General features: G+C 46.9%; 1 protein-coding gene across 4 annotated transcripts; it reads left to right on the forward strand.

The window, feature by feature from the left end:
• Positions 1-290: 290 nt before the first annotated feature.
• LIG3 (DNA ligase 3) lies at positions 291-23,377 on the forward strand. Of its 4 annotated transcripts, XM_081172915.1 has the most exons (21): positions 292-425; positions 1,665-1,831; positions 2,114-2,693; positions 3,528-3,671; positions 5,144-5,341; positions 6,034-6,185; positions 7,511-7,677; positions 10,183-10,260; positions 11,889-12,057; positions 13,212-13,367; positions 14,199-14,330; positions 15,407-15,486; positions 15,972-16,059; positions 16,461-16,538; positions 17,193-17,316; positions 17,499-17,641; positions 18,357-18,431; positions 19,956-20,102; positions 20,887-21,061; positions 22,252-22,346; positions 22,974-23,377. In XM_081172915.1, the coding sequence occupies exons 3-21, from the start codon at positions 2,141-2,143 to the stop codon at positions 23,205-23,207; spliced, it is 2,988 nt and encodes a 995-aa protein (XP_081029041.1). In that variant the 5' UTR covers positions 292-425; positions 1,665-1,831; positions 2,114-2,140; the 3' UTR covers positions 23,208-23,377. The 4 variants fall into 4 exon arrangements, with proteins under 4 accessions (XP_081029040.1, XP_081029041.1, XP_081029043.1 ...); XM_081172914.1 differs by lacking the exon at positions 1,665-1,831 and having other exon boundaries at positions 291-425; XM_081172917.1 differs by lacking the exon at positions 1,665-1,831 and having other exon boundaries at positions 315-425; positions 2,275-2,693.
• The last annotated feature ends 391 nt before the right edge of the window (positions 23,378-23,768 follow it).

Below are 23,768 nucleotides of genomic sequence, written 5' to 3' on the forward strand. Positions count from 1 at the left end.
GGAGCAGGGAGCGAGCAACGGGCGCTCACCCCATTGCAGGGATTCGAACCGCCAACCTTCTGATCAGCAAGTCCTAGGCTCTGTGGTTTAACTCATCGCGTCATCCGCGCCCCTTAGACGCGCCTTAGAGACCAACTAAGTTTGTTCTTGGTATAAGCTTTCGTGTGCACGCACACTGAAACCGGGAGGTGAAGAGTTAATAGGAGGGAAAGGAGGCGTGGCTTGCTCGGGTCAGGAGCGGAGACACGGCCTTGCCTGCTTCCAAAGAACCTTTAGGAAAGCAGCAGCGAACGGTGGCGTCACGCCGCGGGGGGCGACGCGACGTTCTGTGCGCATGCGCCCGCAGCGCGAGCGAGAGGGGGCGCCGGAGATGCCCGGATTTAAAAGGGGTCTTCGCCGAGGCTGAAGGGGCCCCATGAAGGAAGGTGCGTGTCCGCGAAGGAGGAGAGCTGGTTGAAAATGGGCGAGGGGACGCGCCGGTGGGTCCTGCTCCCCGCTCTTTCAAGGAGCCTAGACCTGAGGTGATGGTGATGGGCGCCCATAGGGGGCGTGGCTTGCGCTGCCCCCTCCCAACCGTCACTCTGTGGGGAAAATAAATGGCGCGTGCGCGGTAGCAACCAAGCGTCCCCCAGTCCACGAGGTGCCTGAGGCCATGGTGATGGGCAGGGAGGAGGAAAAAGGGGTCAGCGAGGGTGAGGAGCTGTTGTCGAGGGGTCTCTTTCTCTCTCTGCCTGGAGCCTCCTTTTCCCCCTTCTCTTCCGACCTAAGATAGACTTGAGGTGGTGGGGAAGCTCTCCCAATATTCATTGGGCAGGGTTGGTGGGATTAGGTTGTGAGTGCACTAAACAGAGAAGCGTGTCTGCTCCACGTGGGTTAACCCTGAAATTGCTAGGCATGCGTGTCGTTTGTAATATATTTCTCCTACTGACTGTAGCCATTGCACGTGTTTTGTTTTTGCAACAGGACTAACTTAAATAAAAAGATGAAAAACTGCAAACCCACCCAGTTTCATTAAGCTCCAATAGCGCTGAAGTGTTGTTTGACAACAGCCAGTTTAAAGTGCAAGTGTTCGTTCAAATGCCCTTTGTAAAGAGGAAACTCTTCCCAGTCAGACCCATGGAAGCTCTCTTCTGCTTGCCTTCTTTCTTATAATCAGCCCAGGCCTGTCTGCCAGTTTCCTCTTCTTCCTTAGTTGCCCCTTGTAGAACATCTGTGGGGAGGAGGATGGGAACAAAAGTGGAATTAGTGGCTCTGCCTATCTTTGGCTCTGCCTCACCTACCCTTTCATCTGCCCTACCAGCCGCCACAAAGTCACTTGACCAAACCAGTTTCTGTGTGACTGGGAAAGAGTTTTGTAACACTACTATCACACCAGAAAAAAAATGTTTTCCCTCACAGCTGCCAAAAATAACCACAGTTTTAAAATGCTGTTTTCTAATTTCAGCCTCTCGCACGTGTAAATCTCTCAGGAGGGTTGGATTTCTTGAAGTATTACAATATAGACATATATGAAATTTGATAAAAGTAGAAGTCAAGGCCTGTATTTTCTGCTGATGTTTCATTTTTTTAAAAACTGCAGTTTTTTGGTCTTACGAGTCTCAGTGTTGTTTTGAACATTGTCTTTTATTTTAAACAAAATGTGTATTTATTGATCCATTGTTTAGGAGCTGTATCAAGAGGGTTTCCCTTTAAAAAGTGGCTTTATACTTATTTTAAATAAATGGATCCCAAGTAAAAGTCTCCATTCATTGAGGAAGAATGATGTCTCCAAGGGTAGTGGTGACTCCCCCTTTCAGCAGAGTCTGCAAGAGCCCTCTTGTCTCTTAAAAAGGCAAGTAAATTGATCGCGGCCTCAGTTTTTCTTACCTAGACTCCTTTTGTATAGAGTTATATGTGTCTTTCCCCACTACCTCCCTTTTTCCTCTTAGCTCAGCACTGTGAGAGAAAAGGAGACCAGGGTGGAATCTACACACATATAAAAACGCTGTGAAACTACTTTTTTTAAAAAAAAAGTTTTGAAAAATACATTGAATTTTGCATAGCTCACTTTCGCCATCTAGTGTCACATTTGTATATTGTACTTTACAACACATTTAAAATGTTTTATTTGCAGCTATGTAGCTGAGTCCCAGGAAACTACATGCCTTTTATGCTCAGGGCACATATCCTAAAGGCAGCCAGAATCCTCAGCAGAAGTGAAAAAACCTTGCTGTCAGCAGAGACAACTCAAACCCGTGCTGGCCACAGTTTCCAAAAAATTGTTGCCTTCCGCAGGTGCTCCTGGTTGTGGAGCAGCAGCACCCCATCTCCGGCTGGCTGGTGGTACCAGCCGTGCATTGCCCGTGGCTTTCTCTTCCCATCACCACTACCCGTTTGGCCCTCAAAGCCCCTGTGCACAGTCTCCGAGATGGCAGAGCAGCGCTACTGCGTGGACTACGCCAAGCGAGGCACGGCGGGCTGCAAGAAGTGCAAGGAGAAGATCCTCAAGGGGATGGTGCGCATCGGGAAGGTGGTGCCCAACCCATTCACAGAGTCCGGTGGGGACATGAAGGAGTGGTACCACGTCAAGTGCATTTTTGAGAAGCTGGAGAGGGCCCGGGCGACGACAAAGAAGATTGAGGACATCACGGACTTGGAGGGCTGGGAGGAGCTGCAGGACAGTGAGAAGGAGCTGATAAACCAGCACATCTCGGGTAAGCGGTGGTGGTAAGAGCAGTTATATAGGGTGGCCCAGTATTCAGAGCCTTGGCTACTTAACAGCCACATTCATTCATATTATTAGTACTAGTGTTACAAATTATTTGTTTTATTTTATTTATTTTGATAATCATTTTTATTAGTTTTCAATTACAATCCAATAATGGCCTTATCCAATAATACCAATCACTGAAATACCGAATTATATAATTTAGATAAGGTGGTCCCCCACATGCTAGAACTGATGGCTTGATTATTTGCTTTATTTCTACGTTCCAAAATCTTATTAATTTCCATTACATTCCAGGCATCATAATAATCCCTTATACAACAACTGCTATATTCATAACTTCTGTTTGTGTTGACACATTAAATGATTTATAAAACTACAAGTGAGGAACTCAGACTATATCCTTGTTCTTCCTTTGTGTGGCAATCATTCTGTACCTGATGTTTCTTCCTGTGCTTGTATTTATTTTATGTTTTTATGGCATTGATATCCCACCTTTCCATGGAACTCAAAGTGGCGCACAGGGTTCTCCTCCTCCTCTCTTCTAATCCCCACAATAACCTGCCACTCATCTTCCATTACTTTGCCAATAGGATCCTGCCCATAGTTAACCGATTTGTCACAAGTTGCCCGTGTTACGTTTGGCTTTTGAGTTGAAGCCCAGATACATGACAAATCACTTTTGCTAGTAGCTTCTCACTTTTTTTTAAAGGGGGGGGGCAGGTTTCTCTGAACATGTATTACTCAAGACCTGTAGAGGTGTAGAATAAATTCTGTGGCTCCAGAGGCCTTTAACCTTTGACCCCTCATGTCTTCACAGATCTTACTTCCAAAGCTGCAAACACACCGAAGAAAAAGGCCACCGTCCAGGCGAAGATTTCTGCCAGTGGTCAAATCACCTCCCCCAAGAAAATGCCGGCAGCTTCTTCTGATCCATCACCAAAGAAATTTTCAGGGTTTACAGGTGCATAAGAGATGGACGGGCCTCTTTCTTTTGGTTGTAATTCATTGGTGGCTTTTCCAGCTCAGAGTCTTAGCTTTGGTTCTGTGGGGGAATCTGCAGGTGCTCTTGGATGTGGCCAATCCATGTCCAGTGATCTGGGTTTTAACATTTAGGCCATCTGCTGATAGTCTTCATTAACTGATGATTTGGCAAGAATCTTAAGGATGCCGGAAGAGCCCTGCTGGATTAAGCCAAAGGGTCCATCTGTTTCTGTATCTTGCACCTCACAGTGCAAAGCACAAAAGGCTACAGCCCTCCCTTGCAATTGCATCACAGGACCTTGTATTCAGAGGTAGACTGCCTCTGAACATGAAGGTTCCATTTAGCTATTGTAGCCAATATGTTGGTAGACTCATCCTCCTCCTCCATCACCTCTATGAATTTGTCTAACTCTGCCTTGTAAGTAAGCCCACAAAAGTATACCAGTCTGCTGGTGGGGGTGGGGCTTACAAGTCTCTCCTCCATTGGTCTGCTACATTTCTTACCTGGGTGCAGAGGAAGGGCCTTTTTTCTCTGGCAGCCCGCCTGTTCTGCACTGGCAATGGAGGAAGGATGGAACACACCGTCCCTTCCTCCAGCCAGCTTGCTTGCCTACAAAGAATTTCTTGTCGCCTATGGCAAGTGGGTGAGTGGTTTGGGCTGGTCTAATCCCTTTTCTAAATCTAGCTAAGCCAGCTGGCATCACCACATCTCATCACAAGGGAATTCCATGTGTTAAGCGTGCTGAGTGAATAAGTCATTTTCTAACATCTGTTCTGAATCTGTTGCCCATCAGCTTCACTCCTAAGGTATGAAAGAGGTAGAAAAATGTACCTCTGTTCACATTCTCTACAGACAGGGATGGGGGAACCTCTGCCCTGCCATCTTGTTTGACCTGCTGGGCTTCCCCATTTGGCCTATGAAGCTGTTTTGGCCGAGCCTTGCCCATCTTGCAACTCACATTATCTCTGACCATTGTGGCTGGAGCTGATGGGTGTTGTCGTCCAACAAGATCTGGAGGGCTGCAGGCTAGGCACCTCTGTGATACACTCTCCTGGAAGTGATCCCTATTGAGCATGACTTCCTTCCAGTCACCCAGGCCTAGGATCAGGCTGGCTGATTTGAAATTCCAAATCATTTGCTGATGGTGATCTGCAGCAGACATCCTGGTAAAACACAGGTAGCCAACGTGGTGCCCTCCAGATGTTGCTGGACTACATCCCTGAATTGATGGGCAAGCTGGCTGGGGCTGAGGGGAGCTGGAGCCTTCATCATCTTCAGTTTTAATCCAGAAACAACAAATCTGAGAGACGCTGCCTTGGATCTACTCAGGTGCTGTTACCTGCACCTGGTCCTCAGGATAGAATGGGCCAGAAGTGCAAATAAATGTTTTGGGGTGTGTGTGAAATCGCAGGTCATGCCAGTCAGCGGTATCTTTACCTTTTTCTGCACAGCTAAGCCGGGCAGCTCTGATGAAGTGGCTTCTGCATCTCCCCGCAAGCCCAGCTTGTCCACGGAGAAGAGTGACCCAAAGCACAAGGACTGTTTGCTGCGGGAATTCAGGAAGCTTTGTGCTATGGTAGCCGACAAACCTAGCTACAACGTCAAGACCCAGATCATCCAGGACTTCCTGCAGAAGGGAACCAGCGGAGGTACAATTCCTTCTCCCTTTCTCTTTTTTTTAAAAATTGGGAGCGTTTGTGTTGATGTAGAGGGCAGGCTTAAATATATGGACAGTTATTATTATTTAATAAATTTGTATACCACCCTTCATCTGAAGATCACAACAGAAAAATACAAAAAGAAAAACACAAAATACCTAATTTTTTTAAAAAAACCAGTAAACCCCCCCCCATATTATTATTTATTAAATATGAGGGATCTGCCAAATGGGACAGGTGGAACACAGTTCGTTTCCTCATCCTGGTGACATAATGTACGGTATATGCATGCTATATGTCAGTGGTCCCCAAACACTTTCAGGCCACTGCCCCCTTTGTTCCACAAGCTCATTCCCAGTGCCTCCAACCCTACAAAAAGCATTTTTCTGAATAGCAGTTTGCGCAACCCACAAAGGAGGATCATAGCACAATAACATTCAAAAGAGTAACAATTAATTAGTTACTGTTTTGCACTCAAAGTGACTTGGATGATAAAAATAGAAATAACAAAGACGTTGAAGTCAGATGTAAAATCAGCAGTAAACAAGGGTTAAAATAGTCATCTGTGATAAGCTTGGGTTGCTGTGATTAGGGCTGTAGGTTTTCTAGAGACCTCTTCATTATGGGCAAATGTGGTCCACAGAGGCCAGGCTGTCCATTCTCACCTCTTTCCTTGTACCCAGATGGCTTCCGTGGGGATCTCTACCTGACAGTCAAGCTGCTGTTGCCGGGGGTCATAAAGAGTGTTTACAACCTGAATGACAAGCAGATCGTAAAGCTCTTCAGCAGGATATTTGGCTGCAGCCAGGAGGACATGGTCCGAGACCTTGAACAAGTGAGGAATGAGTTTCCCATGTACAGTCATACCTCGGGTTAAGTATGCTTCGAGTTGAGCACGTTCGAGTTGCGCTCCTCGGCAACCCGGAAGTAACGGAGCGTGTTACTTCCGGGTTTCGCCGCTTGCGCAGACGCTCAAAATGACGTCACGCGCATGCGCAGAAGCGGCGAAAAGTGGCGTGCGCAGACGTGCTGTCGCTAGTTATGTTTACCTCTAGATGCGAACAGGGCTCCAGAACGGATCCCGTTTGTATCTAGAGGTACCACTGTAATGGTCTTGAATCTTGGCCCTCCAGGCCTGTCCGTCAAGCCCTCAGGACACTCCCCAAGGCACACGCCCATCAGCCATCCTTGAGTGTTTTGGGCTGGGATGGATCATTGAACTCTGATTATGGCTCTTGCTTGCCTGGATGGAGGACAGAGAGAGGTGTTGGTGTAGAACCAGGATTCAAGATGGCCTTAACAGGTTGCAGAACTGGCCACAAACTAACAAAATGAATTTCAATATAGACAAAAGTAAGGTTCTGCACTTAAGCAGGAATAATCAGGTGCACACATTTAGGATGGGAGACACCTGGCTTGGCAGCAGTACATGGGGAAAGGATCCAGTGGTTTAGTAGATCACAAACTTAATATGAGTCAACAGAACGAAGCAGCAGCAAAAAAAGAAAGAAAGAAAGAAAGAAAGAAAGAAAGAAAGAAAGAAAGAAAGCTAATCCAGGCTGCAACTAGTGTCCAGATTGAGGGAAGCAATAGGACTATTCTATTCTGCCTTGGTCAGACCCCACGTGGAGTCCTGTGTCCAGTTCTGGGCACTACATTTTAAGAAGGATATTGACAAGCTGGAAGGTGTGCAAAGGAGGGAGACTAAGATGATCAAGGGTTTGGAAACCAAGCCTTTTGAGGAAATGTTGAGGGAGCTGGGATGTTCAGCCTGGAGGACAGAAGTGCTGTTACATGGAAGACGGAGCAAGCTTGTTTTCTGCTGCTCCATGGAGGACAACCTGAATCACTGTATTCAGATGACAAGAAAGGAGATTCCAACTAAATATCAGGAATAGCTTTCTGACAGTAAGAGCTGTTCTAAAATGGAATAGACTACCTTGGGAAGTGGTGGATTCCCTTTCACTGGAGGGTTTTCAACAGAAGTTGGATGACTATCTGCCAGCGATTCTCTAGTTGTTTTCTGCACTACAGAGGAATGGATTAGATGACTAGATTATTTTCAGGGTCCCTTCAAATCCTACATTTCTATTATTTTGTTAAAAGACTCCCCCTCCCTATTCTATTATGTGATTTAGTGTATGATTCTATTTTAAACAGGGTGATGTGTCTGAGACGGTGCGGATCTTCTTTGAGCAGAGCAAATCCTGCCCCCCGGCTGCCAAGAGCCTCTTGACGATCCAAGAGGTTGATGACTTCCTGACACAGCTCTCTAAGCTTTCCAAAGAGGACGACCAGCAAAGCTTGCTGCAGGATGTTGCAAACAGGTACAGTAAGAGGTTTGAGATTCCTGGCTGGGGAGATCAAGCTAGAGGTAAGGAACTTCCCCGTGTCTCCAGTGTGTTATTGGGGCTCCCATAATTCCTTACCATCAGTTTAGCTGACAGCTGGGACTGATGGGAGTTCTAGTCTGACAACCTCTGGAGGGTGGCAGAGGAAGGCCACAACAGGTTCTGCTCTAAGGACAGATTCTGAAGCGGGGGCCACTAGGGGCGCATTGGAAGATGGCCGACAATACCATCTCTCCGTCTCACACAAGGCAATTAAGAAGCTAATATGGGAGTATGTACCGTATTTTTTGCTCTATAAGACTCACTTTTTCCCTCCTAAAAAGTAAGGGGAAATGTGTGTGCGTCTTATGGAGCGAATGCAGGCTGCGCAGCTATCCCAGAAGCCAGAACAGCAAGAGGGATTGCTGCTTTCACTGCATAGCGATCCCTCTTGCTGTTCTGGCTTCTGAGATTCAGAATATTTTTTTTTCTTGTTTTCCTCCTCCAAAAACTAGGTGCGTCTTGTGGTCTGGTGCGTCTTATAGAGCGAAAAATACGGTAGCCTCCCTTGTTTCCCCAGGGAATGGGGGAAACACTGCCTTCGCCTGCGGTTGCCATAAATCACCCCCAAGTTCGAAAGAAGAAGGGGGTGAGGGCACTAGGCGCACAGCACTCGTGTGGGATGGCTCTCCCGACGCCGTCTCTGATCGTGCGACCTGGTTGCAGGAGCTCAAAATAACAATTAGAGAGAGCAGCAAATGCACATGTTTCGAGTGAAGAACGGGAGTTTAGACTGCTAATTGAAGTGACCTCTGTGAAGTTGAGCAACGGGCTGGATTCAACAGGAAAATATATCAAGAAGAAGATACATCAAAGGGTCGGTATGTCGGAACGGGACAGAAAGGGGGGGGGGCTTTTCTTTTTTTCCTCTATGTGATTACCTAACAATCCCTCCCCAAGAAGAACCGTTGCATAATTGACTATAAGCGAGACGATTAAGAAACTGTGTGGAAATGAATTACTAACCAAAGACTTGGCTTATGGAGATCTGGAAAAGAAAAAGGCTTTTGGATTGACGCAGTTATAAAAAGAGAGTCGCCATGTTGGCAGGCTTTGTTGTAGGATTGACGATCAAGAGGGGGGGGGGAGGCCTTGGCTTTGTTATTATATCGGACTCTTGGCAGAACCCCCTGAGAAGATCGAGAAGGGAGTGACAGGCCTGCGAAGATTAATGAGCAGACGTTAAGATTGTTTTTATGGAAGTGATGAAATGCGTCTGCTGTCTGAATATGACTCTTGGATGAATACTTGTTTTCAACTCGCTTGTGGAGACTATCAGAGGTCACAAAGTAAAGAAAGGAAAAATATACGAAAACAACAAGAAGAGATGAGGAAAACAACAAAGAAGGAATGGATAGAATTGTGAACATTATTTGGACAGAATTGTGCACAACAAAGCAGCAGCAATAAGATGACCGGATCCCTTTCGGAGCTCGAAACATGGGTACCCCCAACAAAATTTTAAAATTTGGCTCTGTAATTTGGAATTAATGTGATTTGATTGGTTTGTTAATAAAAATTATTATTTATTTTTTTTAAAAAAAGGATAGATTCTGAATTGGCAGCACAAGCTGCCAGCTTGCTTTTGCAGAAGCAGGGATCTGTTTACATGTCTGAATGGAAGACTGTTTTGGTGCTTTTGTAATCCTGCTTGTGCAGTGATAGCAACCAAAACAATCAAGGGGATGGAGCAAATCCCCTATGGGGAAAGATTGCAGTATTTGGGACTTTTTGCTTTAGAGAAAAGGTAAGAGAAGGAAGTTTGTGAAACTGTGCATGGCATGGAGAAAGTGGACAGAGGAAAGTTTTTCTCCCTGTCGCATAACATTAGAATTTGTGGTCATCCAATGAAGCTGAGTGTTGGGAGATTCAGGAAAGATAAAAGAAAGTCCTTCTTCACTCAGCACATAGTTAAACTATGGAATCCTCCCCCACAGGAGGCAGTGATGGCCACTGACCTGGATGGCTTTAAAAGAGAAGTAGAGAAATTCATGGAGGAGAGCGAGCTATTGATGGCTACTAGCTGCGATGGCTATGCTCTGCCTGGAAACCACAGGAAGGGGAAAGTGCTGCTGTGCTTGGCTCCTGCTTGCATGCTTCTCTTTGGGGCATCTGGCTGACTACTGGGAGAGCAGGTTGCTGGGCTAGATGGGCCACTGGACTGATCCAACAAGAAAAAAAAATCCCTGGGGAGAAATAATCTGCATAGAAGTGGGAGGGGAGCTCAGCGTTCTCCCTGCTGCCCCTTCCTTTACAGGCTGACTTGGTAGGCTGCTGTTGCGTCTGTTTTGATCTTCTGCACTGCAAGCTGCATGGTCCTTATGATTAAGTTTTTTAAATAAATAAATGTACAGTTTGCAGCTGATAAAATCTCCAATGATTAATTGTTATTCTTCATGACCTTGTTGTATGATTGTTTTTAATTGTTCTTTTAATTTTCAGGTGCACGGCCAATGACCTGAAGTGCATCATCCGGTTGATAAAGCATGACTTGAAAATGAATGCTGGAGCCAAACATGTGTAAGCTCTCTCTGTGTGCATGTCGTTTCCAGAAATAATGCAGAAATCTAAAAATGGGATGTGATGGAGACATAGAAGAAGACCACTTGGGCTCTTTTTGAAATGGAGCTGCTCTCCCAACTCTCAACAGCCCCAAGGACCAAGCTTTTAGTGTGGCATAGCAGTTAGACTGCTGGACTAGGACCTGGGAGACCAGGATTCAAATCTCACTCAGCCATGAAGTTCACTGTCTCCCAACCTAACCTACCTCACAGGGCTGATGTGAGGATTAAAAGAGTAGGTTTGGGGGACCATGTATACCACCCTGAGCCGCTTGGAGAAAAAGATGGGATATAACTGCATTAAATACAAATATACATAGCGTCATCAGCCCAGTATTGTGCAGTGCTCCGCCAATGGGAATTCAGCAAACGCCTTCTGCGCCAGATTTTGGAACGCCTGCTGAAAATGTTTCTATTCTGCCAGGCCTATGCAGCCAATTAAGAAAAGATCCTTCTGTGATGGTTAATGATGTAACAAATATGGTTTTATTGCTGTAAACCACTTTGACTTTCTTTTATGATTCAGTGGTACACAATTTTTAAATAAATACAGTCCTACCTTGGAAGTTGATTAGCTGCAGGAAGCTCCTGCAGCTAATCGGAAGCCGCAAAAGCCCCATCGGACATTCGGGTTCCAAAGAATGTTCGCAAACCAGAACACTCACTTCCAGGTTTGCGGCGTTCGGGAACGAAAACATCCAAGTACCAAAGTGTTTGGAATCCAAGGTATGACTGTATGTAGAAATTTATTACTACTACTGTTAATTATAGTTATTGATCACTTCTTTGCCAAGGTAATTCAAAGCAACTTGCAGTATATAAACAAACACATATGTTGACTCTGGCAACAATGTACAGTCGTACCTTGGTTCTTGAATGCCTTGTGACTCGAACATTTTTGAATGTCCGATGCGGCTTCTGCAGGTTCCCATTGACCCCAGGAAGCTCCTGCAGCCAGTCAGAAGCCGTGCCTTGGTTTTTAAATGTTTTCGGAAGTCAAACGGATTCCGTTTGAGAACCAAGGTACGACTGTATCTAAAAGGCAATCCTATTTTTGAAAAAGCAGGATTAAAACATACCACCCACTCAAGAAGGCCAGAGATAATGAAGAGAGAAAGGCCTGATTGAAAAAGAGATTTTTTTTGCTTGGCACCTAAAGCTATGCAACGATGACACCAGGCAGGCCTCCCTGGTGAGAGAATTCCACAAACAGCGAGGTGATAAATAATGCACTGACCTTTAAAAATTCAGGCCTCAGTTTTCCCTCAACTATTCTGTGGTCTTATTCCTCACACAGCACTCTTCAGCTCCTTTCTCCCCTCTTCTATCTCAATTGACAAGAATACAATTGCTGGTTCAGGCTAACAGTCCACCCTCAAGCACATCCCAAACACAAGAGCCCTCTCTCATCCTGTGACTTCCAGCAACTCATTGCTGCCTCCAATAGTAAAGGCAGAGCAGAACCATTATGGCTGGTAGCCATCGATAGCCCCTCTCCTCTATGACTTCATCTAATTCTATAGGAAAATAATATATGAGACTGTTACCTCCCACAATCTTTCTCCCTGCCTCCTCCTTTCCTTTCAGGTTGGATGCCTTGGACCCAAATGCTTACGAGGCTTTCAAAGCCTCGCGCAACCTCCACGACGTGGTCGAAAGGGTGCTGAGGAACCAGCAGGAGTCCCAGAAGGTGCCAGGCCTAAAGAGGACTCTCAGCGTCCAGGCCACACTGATGACCCCCGTTCAACCCATGCTGGTAAAAAGAAACAGCCCCAAACCCTGTGATCTGGTGGTCTCATCCAGCCCGTGGAGCTCCCTTTAGAGGCCCTCCTGTCCCCATCTCTGTCAACTGTTTGGCTTTTAATGAAGGCTAAAGCAAGGAAGAATCTAGTGGCACTTTTTGTGGGATGAGCTTGTGTGGACCACAGTCCATTCTGCAATGTAAGAGCCTGGCTGCTGCCAAAGGGCAGTCCATCCAGCCTTGCATTCTGTTCTCTCAGTGCCCAACTGCATGCCAGAAGATGGGGAAGAGTAGGACAGGTGTATAAATCATTCCAGAGCTGCTTCCAAGGAGGGAGAGCTCTTGTGATCTGCAGGCGGATCTTCTAAAGTGCTGAGAATCCCTTTTTTCAGAGGGAGAGCAGCTATCCCCAACCTGGTGCTTTCTGGATGTTTCCAACTACAGTTCACATCAGTCACTAGGGCTGGCCAACGTATCAGTATATCTTCCAAAACCAGTTTGAAGTCCATATTGTGAGATCAGTTTCATAATTTTTGACCTGGCAACAGAATGTGAATCATCACCCACACACTATGCAAAAATCACAATGTGGGGAAGAACGTGAAGCCAGCGAATGCCTCTACATAGCTCCACCTTATTTCAGATATTGTGATATATTGGTATATCACGATGTTGGAAACCAGATATCGCGCAGTCCTTTCAGCCATGCTGGCTGGGCTGATTGGAGCTGTAGTATGAGACCTCCAGAGGACACCAGGTTGTTGCAGAAGGTCCCAGGATCATACCTAAACACCTCCGGGAGTGGATTGGAGAAAATCTTGGCCTGAGCAGCTGGAGGATTGCTGTTGGATTTTGGGATAGACGATACTGTTTTACATGGGGTGTTGGTCTGCACAGTAGAAGACAACTTGTGCCTAGCTTGTACAAGGAGAAGGGACATAGATCAGGACTAGAGAATCTGCCTTGTAGGCAGAAGGTCTCAGGTTCAACTCCCAGTAGGGTTGGGAGAGACTCCTACCTGAAATCCTGGAGAGCTGCTGCCAGTCAGTGTAGACAGTACAGAGATAGGTGGACCCATGTTCTGGCACAATACAAAGCAGCTTCCTGTGTTGTAGATCTGCATGCAATTAAAAGTCCTAAGGTGGGATTTTCCTTCTTTCTCCAACAAGGCTGAGGCCTGTAAGTCCATCGAGTATGCCATGAAGAAGTGCCCCAACGGGATGTACTCGGAGATCAAGTACGACGGGGAGCGCGTCCAGGTGCACAAGAAAGGCGACCACTTCAGCTACTTCAGTCGCAGCTTGAAACCTGTCCTTCCACACAAGGTCAGTGGAACCTTCTGTTACTTTATTATGATTGCATTTCTATCCCACCTTTTTCTACAAGGAGCTCAAGGTGGTTTACATGGTCCCTTCCCCCATTTCCTCCTCACAACAACCCTGTGAGGTAGGTTAGGCTGAGAACCAGTGTCTGGCCCAAAATCACTCAATGTGTGTGTGTGTGGGGGGGGGGGAATTGAACCTTGATCTCCCAGGTCCTAGTCTGACACTAACTATTGTGCCACACTCTCTTTACACCACTCCAGTGTTTGGAGTAAGCAGCAGCAGAAGGTTAACTTAGTGTAATGAATACTTGATTGGAGGATACCTTTCATTGGAAGGTATTCAGACTGAGAGCATAGGAAAGAGTGCTGCAGTGCTGGCTAACTAATGTGTTGGAGAAGCCAACAAGCCAGGCTTGCCCCTTTGTTCTCAGGAGATGCATCCAAGATGACCTCTCACCTTCAGGCAGCAGAACAGGTTGCAACCTAAGACATACCTTTCTAAACTTCAAAGGATAGAGATAGGTCGGCACAGAGTTTAAAGGTGCGGGAATAGTTTGGAAATCTGGAGGTCCCTTACTCTGTCTGTTTAAACACCTTTCTGCAATGTGAGTTGTGCCCAAACTTCCAACACTCTTTGGGTCGCTTCCTGTAGAAACAAGTGGCTGGCTGCTTACCAATATCACATACCTGGCATGTTCCGCTAGTATTGGGGAACTAGGAGCCCCTGTTTTCTCAGGTTCTGCTGCCTGAAGTGATCATCTGACTCTCCCTAACAGGAGGAATGACCCTGGCAAGAAACTCTGATCTCGTGATGTGCTTATGTTTAAACCAGGTGGCCCATTTCAAGGACTTCATCCCCAAGGCTTTCCCAGGGGGACACAGCATGATCCTGGATGCAGAAGTTCTTCTAATAGACAACAAGACAGCCAAGCCCCTTCCCTTTGGAACACTTGGAGTGCACAAGGTGCGTGGTTATAATCTCTCCTTGCCCAGAAATGGACGAAATGACCCAACTCATTGCAAAGCAGGTTGATTTTATTAAAACACAGCAAGTAACAGCAGATGGAATCTGTAGTTGAAAACATCTAGAGGGCACCAGTTTGGGGGATGCTAAGCTTAGGTTGTGGCGCAGACAGTGGCAAGACACGCCGGTGGGTTATAGCATTGGGTATCATGTAGAAAGACCAGAATTTTCCTTCTCCCTGTTCTCATGCAGCTCATGGGATCGACCACTGAAACTGACAGCTTAGAGATTCAGGAAAGATGGGGAGAACCTCAGAAAGGCAGAATTTAGGGACATCTCGCCTGCAGAGAGGTCAAGATTTACTTCAACTATGGTTCATTAAACCTTGGTTTAATGTTACGTGCAAATTCTGTCCAGTATTTTAACTGTGGTTTGTTTACTGCCAGAAAACCACAATTTGAAGCTGTGTTTTTTACTGGCATCTCAATTTAACATGCAAATCCAGCCTGCTTCCTTAACTGTGGGTTTTCTGACCACCTCACCCCCAGACACTCATCAAGCACTTTGCCAGCAAAGTTTGAAGCAGTGAGCCATGGTTGGTTTGATCATCTGTGGAACAGCTCACTGGGTTGAACAGAGGCACTGTCTTTGGTCTGACAGAGTTCAGTTTCCTAGACGAAACTGATTCCTGCATTGCACAGAGTTGGGCTAGATGACCCTTTGGGTGCCTTCCAACTCTTTGATTCTGTGAAGTTCCGAGAGGGGGGCAGGGAGCAGCCATGGGAGGATCTGAAGCCCTGTCTGTGAGCTGCACAAAGTGGACTCCAACTCCCATCAGCCCCAGCCAGCATGACTAATGGTCAGGGATAAGGGGACCTGCAGTCCAGCAAGGCACAGGGAGAGAGGCTGTGGCCAGTCACAGTGGAGAAAGGCGGGCCGAGGAGGAGAGGCAGCAAGGAGACCCAGGGAAGACTGTGAGCCTTGCCAAATGGAAGAGCTTCTGCCTAGCTCTACAGGATTTTTTTCTCCAACCCCAAATACAATCTGTGTTCTAACACATCACTGTCTCTCTGCAGAAAGCAGCTTTCCAGGACGCCAACGTCTGCCTCTTTGTGTTTGACTGTATCTACTTCAACGACGTCAGTCTGATGGACAGGTGGGTCTCATTCTCTCAGTATAACTCAAGACCATATCTGTTCCTTTTTATCCCCTTTGATCTGCAGAATTGGCCCTGCTACAGGTGCCATATAATACTCATTATGCACTTGTAAGAAATTGGACTTTTTAGTGCGGCGGCATCAGCCACACTTTGGAACTCCCTGCCTATTGACATCAGGGAGGCACCTTTACTGTCCTCTTTTTCACACCTGTGAAAAACACTTTTGATTAGGCAAGCCTACCCAGATATGTAGAATGTTGATCTGTGTTCTAATCTGGTTTTTAGCATATCTTTGGTTTTCATTATTCTTTGAATGTTTTAAATAGTTGTTTTTTTACTGTTTTTATTGGCTATTGCACTGTTTTATTCTTTTAATGTCTACATTTCATGAAATAAATAAAAATTAAATAAAGTTAGGCCCATTTCGTCCTGAAACCTGTTTTTCTCATCATTGTTCTCCATCTCTGCCCTGTTTTCTCCAGGCCACTCCGTGAGCGCCGTAAGTTTCTCTACGATAACATGGTGGAAATCCCCAACCGAATCCTCTTCTCGGAGATGAAGCACGTCACGGTGGGTGCCATTCCAGACTGTGAGCTGGAAACGCTTGGAAATGTCCCCGCGGGGAATATTGAAGACTCTCAAATTTCCACCAACAAAAATGAGCTCAGTATTCTGAGGAGCCTACCAGCATTAGCCTAATAATGTCCACAGTGTTCTGGAATCCAGACAGTTCTTTTCTGTTTTGTCCAGATTTGACTGAAGTAGAAAATCAGCACAACCTAGGTAGGATGGGGACAGAGTGACTTCCTTACATTCCATTCTTGATAGAAAGAGCTTTACAGTTCTGCATTTTGTTCCTTCTGATTATTATTGTTGTTGTTGTTGTTGTTGTTGTTGTTCCTGCAAGAAACTAACACAGCCAGTCACTCCCCCTCTGGTAATCCTTTTTAACTTGGCTATTTCTCTTTCAGAAAGCTTCGGACCTTGCTGATATGATCAACCGGGTCATCCGTGAGGGGCTGGAGGGTTTGGTGCTGAAAGATGTGAAGGCATGTATCCTTGCGTTTTTTATGCACACACCAGACAATTTATTTTACTTGGTTCATCAGCTTGATTTCTTTTAAAAAAATTAATAAGTGGTTTACATAAAATGGTACAAAATATTCATTAAAATTGGCAGTAAAACCCGTAAACATAATAAAATGATCATAGATAAAAGAAACAAACATAAAATTACCTGTCGAGATAGGCTTGGCTAAGCAAAAAGGTTTTAATAGGCATCAAACTGCACAACGTAAGTGCCTGCCTAATATCAAGAGGCAGGAAGTTCCAGAGACTAGGGGCATCACACTAAACTATCAGTTTCTCTCGAGTGTGCAACAGACATTATGCTGCACTTGTAAAAGTGACAGCTCCACAGATTGAAGCAGTCAAACGGGGCACATTTTGATTACTTTTTAGACAGGAAAGTGAGGTGCTAATGTTGGTTAAACTGAAGATCTCCATCTAGAAATCGTCTCTCTCTTCCCTCTGCCTCTTCCAACTTCACAGCTATCTGCTGGCATTGTTCTAGAGCTTCAATGCCTATTTTTGCAAGCATAAGGACTAGGAGGTTGCTTTTTGTTTTTAAACATGCCCTGGATGTGATACGCTTTAGAGAGCTCTGGCCAACCGCCTCTTCTTTCTTGCTTTGGCCTGTGCAGAGCCTCTATGAGCCAGGAAAACGCCACTGGCTCAAGGTGAAGAAGGACTACCTGAACGAGGGGGCAATGGCTGACACGGCAGACCTGGTGGTCTTGGGTGCCTTCTACGGCCAAGGGAGCAAAGGTGGGTGTCTTAGAAACCAGCCTCAGAGGACCACTTGAGAGGCCTGGGAAATTTCCTCCCCCCTCCCCCCCCCATCACTGCAACCAATCTAGTTGGTGGCGGTCCATGGGACATAAAGTCTGCTTTTCCAGTTGAGCTGCTCTAAAGCAGGGACCGCGTTTCCCTCCCTCTCTCTGCCGCAGGGGGGATGATGTCCATCTTCCTCATGGGCTGCTACGATCCCGACAGCCAGAAGTGGTGCACGGTGACCAAATGCGCCGGCGGCCATGATGACGCCACGCTGGCCCGGCTGCAAAAGGAGCTGGACATGGTGAAGATCAGCAAGGTTTGCAGCCCGGAGATGTCACAGCCCTCGAGTGTCGGTTGCGGGGATTCTCAAAGAGCTGCTGCCAAGTCGGCATACATAAGAACAGGTCCAGTGGCCCATCTAGGCCAGCAGAGCATAGCCGTCATGACCAGTAGTAGCCATCAATAGCCGTCTCCTCCACAAATTTGTCCAATCGTCTGTTAAAGTCATCCATCTGGTGGCCCTCATTGCTTCTTGCAGGAACTATGCACTGCATGAATAAGTCCTTTCTTTTACCCCTTCTGAATTTTCCAACATTCAGCTTCATTGGATGCCCACAAGTTCTAGTGTTTCTCCATGCCCTGCATAATGTTTTAAACTTCTCTCATGTCATGTCTTGCTTGCCTTTTCTCTAAGCTCAGAAGTCCCAGACACTGCTGTTTTTCCTCAGAGGGGTGTCACTCCATCCCCTTGATCATTTTGACAACACTGAACTAGATGGATTAATGACATGACTTAGCCTATGGCTGCTTCCAACAGTCCTTTCAGCGCTGTTGCACTCCAGTCTTGTTTTGTGGGCTTCCCAGAACAGTTATCTGTGATTGGCTACTGTGAGAAGAGCATGCTGGGCATGCTGGACCTCCATGGGCAGCCAGGCTCTTCTTCAAAGATCTTCCAAGGTATGCAGCTGGTAGGCTCAGGGAATGGGATTATTTTGAAGGTGACTTCCTGTGTCTTTTTCTCTCCTTCCTAGGATCCCAGTAAGATTCCAAGCTGGCTGAAAATAAATAAGAATTATTACCCAGACTTCATTGTTCCAGATCCAAAGGTAAAACAGCCTGAGAGGGAGGGGCAGGAGCTGCAGGGGGGGAGGAATAGGATTGTCCCTGTGCAAAAGTAACAATGGGCTCTGATTTTCAATGTGGACCTTTTTTTAGAGGTTGTGGGCAGGGGGCGTTCTGTAAATGAATTGTTAGTGTCTGGTGTGGCTAGATAGGTGAAACTAAGCAGGCTGCGCGGCTATCGCTGAAGCCAGAACAGCAAGAGGGATTGCTGCTTTCACTGTGCAGCGATCCCCCTTGCTGTTCTGGCTTCTGAGATTCAGGGGGGGGGGGGATTCTTGTTTTCCTCCTCCAAAAACTAGGTGCGTCTTGTGGTCTGGTGCGTCTTATAGAGCGAAAAATACAGTAGATCCTTGGTCGAGAAACCACTGTTCTATATGAGAGCTTTGTGTGTTTGGGGGGGGGGGTAGTTCAGTTTTTTAAAATCCACATACAGTCTTACATTGGTTCTCGAACAGAATGCATTCCGGGAGTCCGTTTGACTCCCAGAACTGTTTGAAAACCAAGGTGCAGCTTCCAATTGGCTGCAGGAGCGTCCTGCAGCCAATCAGAAGCCACGCCGGATGTTCGGCTTCCGAAAATCGTTGAAAACCTGGAACACTCACTTCTGGGTTTCGATCATTTGGGAGCTGATTTGTTCAGGAGCCAAGGCGTCTGAGATCGAAGGTACGACTGTATACAAAAAATTGCACATTCCTAAACCCTTGGATCTGCCCCATGGCTAGTGGGTAGGGGAGAGCAAGTGAATCCCCTGTACTTCCGGTGCCTATGTGCCAAGTGGGCCTTGTCCAGCAATCAAAGTGGAGAACTTAAAAGCTCTTTTTGTAAAAGATAACCCCAAGCAGACCCGGCTCAAAAAGAGGTCTGCCTTGCTTGGATTTAACTTGCACAATTTGAACCATCCTGTCTTCAGCCAAGTATGGTTGAACTCACTTGAATTAAATGAGCACAGGACGCCATCAGCTTGTATTTGTGTTGTGTGTCAAAAGTCCCTTTTAATCATATCTGTTCATTTGGCGCCCTACCTCTTCACTGGATCAAAGACCCAAAGTGGGTTTTCCTATGAACTCAGAGCACACACCATGTTGCCTCAACCACTTCTCTCAGATCTCCTGACCATGTTGAAAAAAGAATTTCGTTCAAGTATATTGGGAGCAGGTGAATGTTTCTCAGACTTCTTGAAAACAAGGATGAGGGAGCATAATCCAGGTTGTGTATATGTGTGTGATTAATACACTACATTTCTGCCCCCAGTACTCCCAAGACTGCCTCTCTGGCCATGGGGGCTAGTAGTTTCCTGTAGAATTTTCAGAACCCAAGCTGAGATTCTTGGGGTGCTGAATTCTGTTCCAGTCTTGTGCAGAACTCGCACAGAATTCTGGCTGTTCTCCAGCAGAGTTCTCCCTCACAAACTGCTATCCTTTAATGGTGAACTGCATTGAGCAGCAGAGAGAGGATTGGCCAAGTAAGGTTGGGTCAGCTCATTCTGCGATTGTTGCCCTCTGCCTTAGGAAGCACCAGTCTGGGAGATCACAGGGGCTGAGTTCTCCAAAGCAGAGGCCCACACCGCTGATGGGATCTCCATCCGCTTTCCACGCTGCACGCGGATCCGAGACGACAAAGACTGGGCCACGGCCACCTCCCTACCACAACTCCGGGTGAGTCACCCACTTCTGCTGCTCATCTGCCCTTCCTTTAGAACCAGGAGTGGAACTTCACTTGATTCTTAGGGGAAGCAACTGTAGCTCAGTGGTGGAGCATCTGTGCTGCATGCAGAAGATCCCAGGTTCAGTCCCCAATTCGTCACCAGGTTAGATTGGGAAGGTTTCTCCTGCCTGGAATCTAGGAAAGCCGCTGCCAGTCAGTGTGGACAGTGCTGAGCTAGGTGAACCTGTGGTCTGACTCAGTATGAGGCAGCTTCCTCTGATTCATAGAATCATAGAATTGTAGAGTTGGAAGGGACCTCAAGGGTAATCTAGTCTAACCCCCAACCCTATAGTCAGAACCAAGAGGACTAGAATCATGCTTAGGTGTGGCTGGCAAATCCTGAAGGGTATGTCTGAAATCCTGGAGAGCCGCTGTCAGTCCAGGCAGTTCTGAGTGAGATGGACCAAGGGTCTGGCTCAGCTTTATTTGTAAATGTGTGTTTGTAAATAGATAAATAGATCTTTTAAAATTATAATCTCTTTAGTTTCAAGGGGAAGGGCTGCAGCTCATTGGTGGAGTGTCTGTTCTGCATGCAGGGTATCTGAGGTTCAGTCCCCAACGGTATCCCCAGGTTGGGTTGGCAAGGTTTTTCCTGGCTGAAACCCAGGGGAGCTGCTGCCAGTCGGTGTAGACAATACTGAGCTAGATGGACCGGAGGCACCTTCCTTTGTTCCTTGGCTGAGGGTTTCTTTCCTGTTTTCTAATGGCAAATCCCTATACTCTGGCGGGGGGCAGGAGCTATACCAGTTGTCCAAGGAGAAGTCTGACTTCACTGTGGTCGCCATGGAGGAGGAGAACTCCACAGCTGGCAGCAGCGGAGAGACAGAAGGGCAGTCGAGGTCTTCCACTCCCCGCAAGGCTCCGAAGCAGCCCTCCAGCAAGTCCCCAGCAAAAGCTAAGAAGCCTGAAGGTGTGGGGGCTGGGATGTTTGTTGCTGTGGGAGGGGGGCTGGGGAGGGCTGTTGAAAGTTCCCTTGGGCATCAAACCCTGCCCCAAATACAGACACACCCAGCTGGGTTCCTGCTTTGTCTTTTGACAACACATGGTGAGAGGTGCATCTGTAGAAGCAGGGCCTTTATGGTCATGGCCCCAGGGCAGCCCAAAGCCACAGTTCTTAACTCTCTTTTTAAGGGACTGCAAGGTGCACCTTTTTTCTTATGGGGATTGGGGTCAGAGATGGAGGGAAGCTTCTGGCCCTCCAGATGTTGCTGGACTATAACTCCCAAGGACTATAAGTCCCAGCATCCTCCTTGGCCATTGGCAGGTGCTGATGGGAGTTGGACATCTAGCAAACCACAGGTTCCTCCATCCCTGCAGAGGGCATTGTGCACTGATCAGTCTCTCAGTTCATCAGTGATGCTGTTCCATTTTTGTAATTCATGCTTTAGGTTTCTCCGTGTCTCTAATTATAATAGTTACTTATTTTTTGTTCTGGAAGCTGCTCTGAGCTTTGGACAAGCAGCATAAAATTGTTTCTGGATAACATCTCATGGAGGGGCAACACCCAAAGCTTGTTCGGTGCCAATCCCTGCCACATGCTTTCCAAAACCCTCTCAGGGCCACCCTAAAGCCCATCCAAACCCTAGTGTAAAGACAGGCTGTTGCAATCAAGTTGCCTGTCAGTAGCCAGGAATAGGGTGATGATCAGCCACTGTAAGAAGAGGAGAGACTGTATTTCAGTTGGTGGAGCACTCGCTTGGCACCCAGAAGGTCCCTGATTCAGTCCCCAAGTGGGAGACACTCCTGCATGAAATGCTGGAGAGCTGCTGCCAGTCAGTGTAGACAGTACTGAGCTAATTGGACCAATAATCTCACTCTGTAGAACAGCTTCCTATGTTTATTTGAAAACAGGATGCTGGACTAGATGGGCCATTGGCCTATTCTAGCAGGCTGTTCTTCTGTGGCTTTAACTGATGCAGATAATTATTTTAAGTGATCAGTTTCCCACTCCACAGTTTATGGGGTAAGGTGGGCCAGAAGACCAGTGCACACCGCCACAATATGCCCACCTTTGACCCTTCTACACTGCCCTCTCCCTTCTCCTGGCAAGGCACCCTAACTCACTGATGTAGAATGTTTTGTTGTCTTTTTTCTTTTTAGCCAGCAAACCTGTAGAAAAGTCCCCGCTGAAGAAGGCCATGGAGAAGCGAGGAGAGAAGAGGAAAGCCTCTGAGCTGGAAGGAGAGAAGGGGAAGGTAAGAGGACCTGACCTCCTCATCCCTCTTGTGGGATATGGATATCAGTGGCTACTAGCCAGGATGGCTATAATAATCTGCCTGCACTGTTGGAGACAGCTTGCCTCTGAATACCAGCTCCTGGGGGGAGTGTACTCACCCCCTGCTTGCGGACATCCCAGAGGTAGGTGGCTAACAGGTGTGAAAAGGCGTTCCTTTGGCCTAATCGAGCTGTGCTCTTCTTACTTTCTTGTAACTGAAGGAGGCATTCTGAATAACAATCTGCATACTTTGGAAAGAGAAAATGTTTCATAGAATTGTAGGAAGAGACCCAAAGGGTTATCTAGTCCAACCCCTTGCGATGCATTTAATTCCAAAGGAAGCCTTCCAGTGATGGAAATGCTTTGTCGGGGGCTTTTCAGGCATTGCCAATGAGTGCCTGCAAAGCCCCTTTTGTCCAAGCACTTCCCCATCTTCGGTGATGTCAGATAGGCGTAGCTCAGTTGAAGCAACCTCGTGGGCCAAGTGGAGAAGTCCTGTGGGCCCAACTAGGCCTGTGGGCCACCAGTTCCCAACCCACCATATAGCAAGCTGAGTCCCTCCTCACTCACCAACCAGTTGTGTTTCTTCCCATTTCTCTATCCGCAGATGCTGCTGGATATCTTCACTGGGGTGAAGCTGTACCTGCCTCCTTCCGTGGAAGGCTTCAGCAAAATTAGGCGGTATTTTGTCGCCTACGACGGAGACCTGGTCCGCGAATTCGACACCTCCTCAGCAACACACGTTATGGGGGACGTGGAAGAGAATCCATCTGCCAAGCACGTCTCCCCGGACTGGATCTGGGAGTGCATACGGAAAAGGAGGCTGGTAGCCCCTTGCTAAGCTGGTCTTTGGCCCATGCCAGAGCCGCAGCAGCCACAGGGACAGGTGAGGGGAGCAAGGTGGCTTTTAAGGATGCCTTGGCTACATTTTTAAAGAAAAGGTTTAACACCTCTCGGGATGAAATTTTCAGCTCTGATAAACTGACATTATGGAAATCAAATTAAATATCACCTCATGGGTCTGTTCTTATTTCTAAGAATAAAGGGGTATAGTTGTCGTCCTGTCCCGTCCCCCGCAAAATGAAAAGGTGGTATTTAAGTCTAAGGGAGTAAGTCTCCTACTATAGGGTCAAGACCCACAAGTGCAGCAGAGCTGTCACTGCCATGCAAACTCCTCAGCCAAGTCTGAAGGTTTCTGCCTTTTACTCCCCTTTCTTAGAAGAGAATCTTCTCCTACCTCCTCCCCATATCCCAGTGGGAACATGTTGCCTGGCTTGGGAAGAGGCTGTCATTCAAATTTCCATGGCTTCAAACTTGACCATTAGCCTGACCACTGTAGTTCATGTGTTGTGAAGTGACCAGGCTGCTGATGGGAGCTTTAACACATGACACCCGTGTTAAA

The sequence above is a fragment of the Podarcis bocagei genome (genome assembly GCF_964188305.1).
Source record: "Podarcis bocagei genome assembly, chromosome: 15".
Lineage (NCBI taxonomy): Eukaryota > Metazoa > Chordata > Lepidosauria > Squamata > Lacertidae > Podarcis > Podarcis bocagei.